Genomic DNA, 2,615 nt, shown 5'->3' with positions numbered 1-2,615 from the left:
ATATGATACTTAAATTTAATTTATTATTTATTGGTTTCAAACTAAAAAATGGTTCAAATATTTTGGGTGTTATAAGTTGGATGATGTGTTATATTAAAAATTTCCTCCTCAAATCAGAGGTTACTTATCTAATTATGTATAAATCAAAATTCTTCAAATGTAATTTCAATATAGATTAAATCTACCACATAATTATATAAAACAAATGAAAATAACTTTTTTATGGTTAAAACATTTTACTATATATTGTTCAAGATGAAATAAATATGTAATGTTCAGCTTGGATGTGACATATTAGATTAAAGGTTAGAAGGATCAAATCTCTCTCAGTATAAACATTTTGTCAAAATATTTCAAATTTCTGAAGTGAATATTTCTTGTCCTCTAAAATAAATTTATACCTTTACAAATTTGATTCCTCTCAACACCCATATAAAATTAACATAAATATATATTAATTGATTATTTAAAATTAATTATACCCAACCTAAGACTGCATCCAACCTTACATACATGCCACAAACATTAAACACCATAGCCAAATCTCCAATGACCAGAAGCATAAACAACTTTAAACCCTATACACATAAGTAAATCCCACCCAGAAATCTTTTACCATCTGCATCAATCCAGGCACTGTTTTAGCAGAAATTAGTTACAATCCAATTCCAAGTTTTGTTTGGGAGCCTTGACCACTGTAACAGGACAGGCCACATTGCACACAGCATACTCACTCACACTTCCAAGGATAGCCCTCTGCAAGGATCCCATACCCCGACTGCCCACAACCAGAGAGTGCAGTTGAAGGTCAGCCTCTGCATCGCACAATTTTTGTCTTGCATCTCCCCAATAAACCTTGAGACCCACAGTCAGATCCTTGTGGATCGCAGCCAACCTCAAATTCTGAATGACTTCTGGTGTGAAGAGGATACCATATTTAGTCACCATGGCCGAGCTTCCGATCTCCTCCAGGGGCACCAGGGGAGCTCCTCCTTCCATCCAAAGTTGGGCTTCCCCATATTCAACGTCACTGTTCACATATATCAAGAACAACGTATCTCCATCTCTGGCAAGGTTGGCGATAGTCCAACGGAGGGCGTACTCGCTGCCTGCGGAGAAGTCTATGCCAATGCCTAGGTGCCTCTTCGCCATTATCAGAAATTGCCAGCGGCCAGAGACAAATAGATTTGAAGCTCAGATTTTTGGGATCTGGTCGAACCAAACAAGCCTCTCTTAAAGACTCATAATGCAAAGTTCCGTCTACTCTTCCACGTCTAACTTCAGTCGGTCTATTACAACTTGAAGGGAAGAAATATATAAAAATATTATAGAAGGCGTGTGATACAGATAACCCAACTTTGACCGTTAGCTTCTTACAAATTCCATTACGTAAATGCCTTTTTTTTTCTTCAAGAACACGAACACCATGCCGAGGCATTTTTTTGGTATGTTGTATATAATTTTGTTTATTTATTAAATGTTTTGAGTTTATCAAAAATTATATTAGTCAGCTTTTAATTTTTGTCTATGGAATTTTAAACAAATGATTTTTACCTAATGATTTAACAGTACATCCTATTACTATTTATTTTATATGTGTGAGCTGGTATTGATTTTTATTGTAAATTTTGAAAATATTTGAAATTTAATAGATATTATAAAGTCAATTATCTTACTAAATTTAACTTAATTGCATATTTTGAAAATATTGTTAAATTTAATTACAAAATTTAAAAATCTAACAACCAAAGCTAAATCAATTATTTGACTTCTAATAAATAAAATCCTAAATAAATTATTTAATTCAAATTCCAAAATGCTTCTAAAATTTACAATCAAAATAAAAATGACCCCACACATAACTTGTAAAATAAACTATCCCAACCAAAACCAATATGAAAATACCCTCACATGGCTGATGAAGTGCACCGATTTCTTGCCAAAGCAACGCGTATACAAGTGAAAAGCTATGTGCAGCCAAAACAACTACGCAATGTGAAATGGAAGCCTGATTGGAAATTGAGGCAAACCAAAAATAGCCTAAAACAGAAAAGAGGTGTCTGATTTTTAAGTAAAGTTAAAAATATTGTAAAATTTAATATATAATATCTTAACTTTATCACGTAAATACATATAACTAAACTGTGTCTTTGTAATGTCTAAATGGCGTGTTCATAATACCATTACGTTTCATGGCATTCTCATGGTCCCGTGCCTTGCCATGCTATCTATTTATTACAATATATATAGTATTATCCATTTATTTTAAAGGTTTGGTTTTGATGTTTAGCTTTATAAGGGAGTTAGTGGGGAAAATGATTTGTCTATGAGTGAGATGTTCATGTTGTCATCCCAATGAGATGGTTTTATAGAACTTATTATTATTTTTTATAAAAATTAAAGAATATTAAATTTTATTTAATTTAATTAATTTAAAAGTTTTTTATTATTGAGTTAAAAAAATTATTTTACAGTCATGTAAGACTGTTTATTAATTATTACAATTGAAATTTTATTTATGTCAACTAAAATATATATTTTTTAAATTTAAAAATAAAATAAATAACTGAACAAAATATTTAAATAATATTTATTTTTAGAAAACTTGCACCGAA

General features: G+C 30.8%; 1 protein-coding gene across 1 annotated transcript; it reads right to left on the bottom strand.

Moving 5' to 3' along the window:
• Positions 1–438: 438 nt before the first annotated feature.
• On the bottom strand, positions 439–1,266 carry LOC149179635 (universal stress protein PHOS32-like). Its single transcript, XM_089418027.1, has one exon. The coding sequence runs from the start codon at positions 1,150–1,152 to the stop codon at positions 652–654; it is 501 nt and encodes a 166-aa protein (XP_089274153.1). The 5' UTR covers positions 1,153–1,266; the 3' UTR covers positions 439–651.
• Positions 1,267–2,615: the final 1,349 nt, after the last annotated feature.

This window comes from Pinus tabuliformis, chromosome 3_2 (genome assembly GCF_031772625.1).
Source record: "Pinus tabuliformis cultivar Carrire ecotype Pingquan chromosome 3_2, CPIR1, whole genome shotgun sequence".
Classification (NCBI taxonomy): Eukaryota; Viridiplantae; Streptophyta; class Pinopsida; order Pinales; family Pinaceae; genus Pinus; species Pinus tabuliformis.
This window is presented reverse-complemented; position numbering and strand designations above follow the sequence as displayed.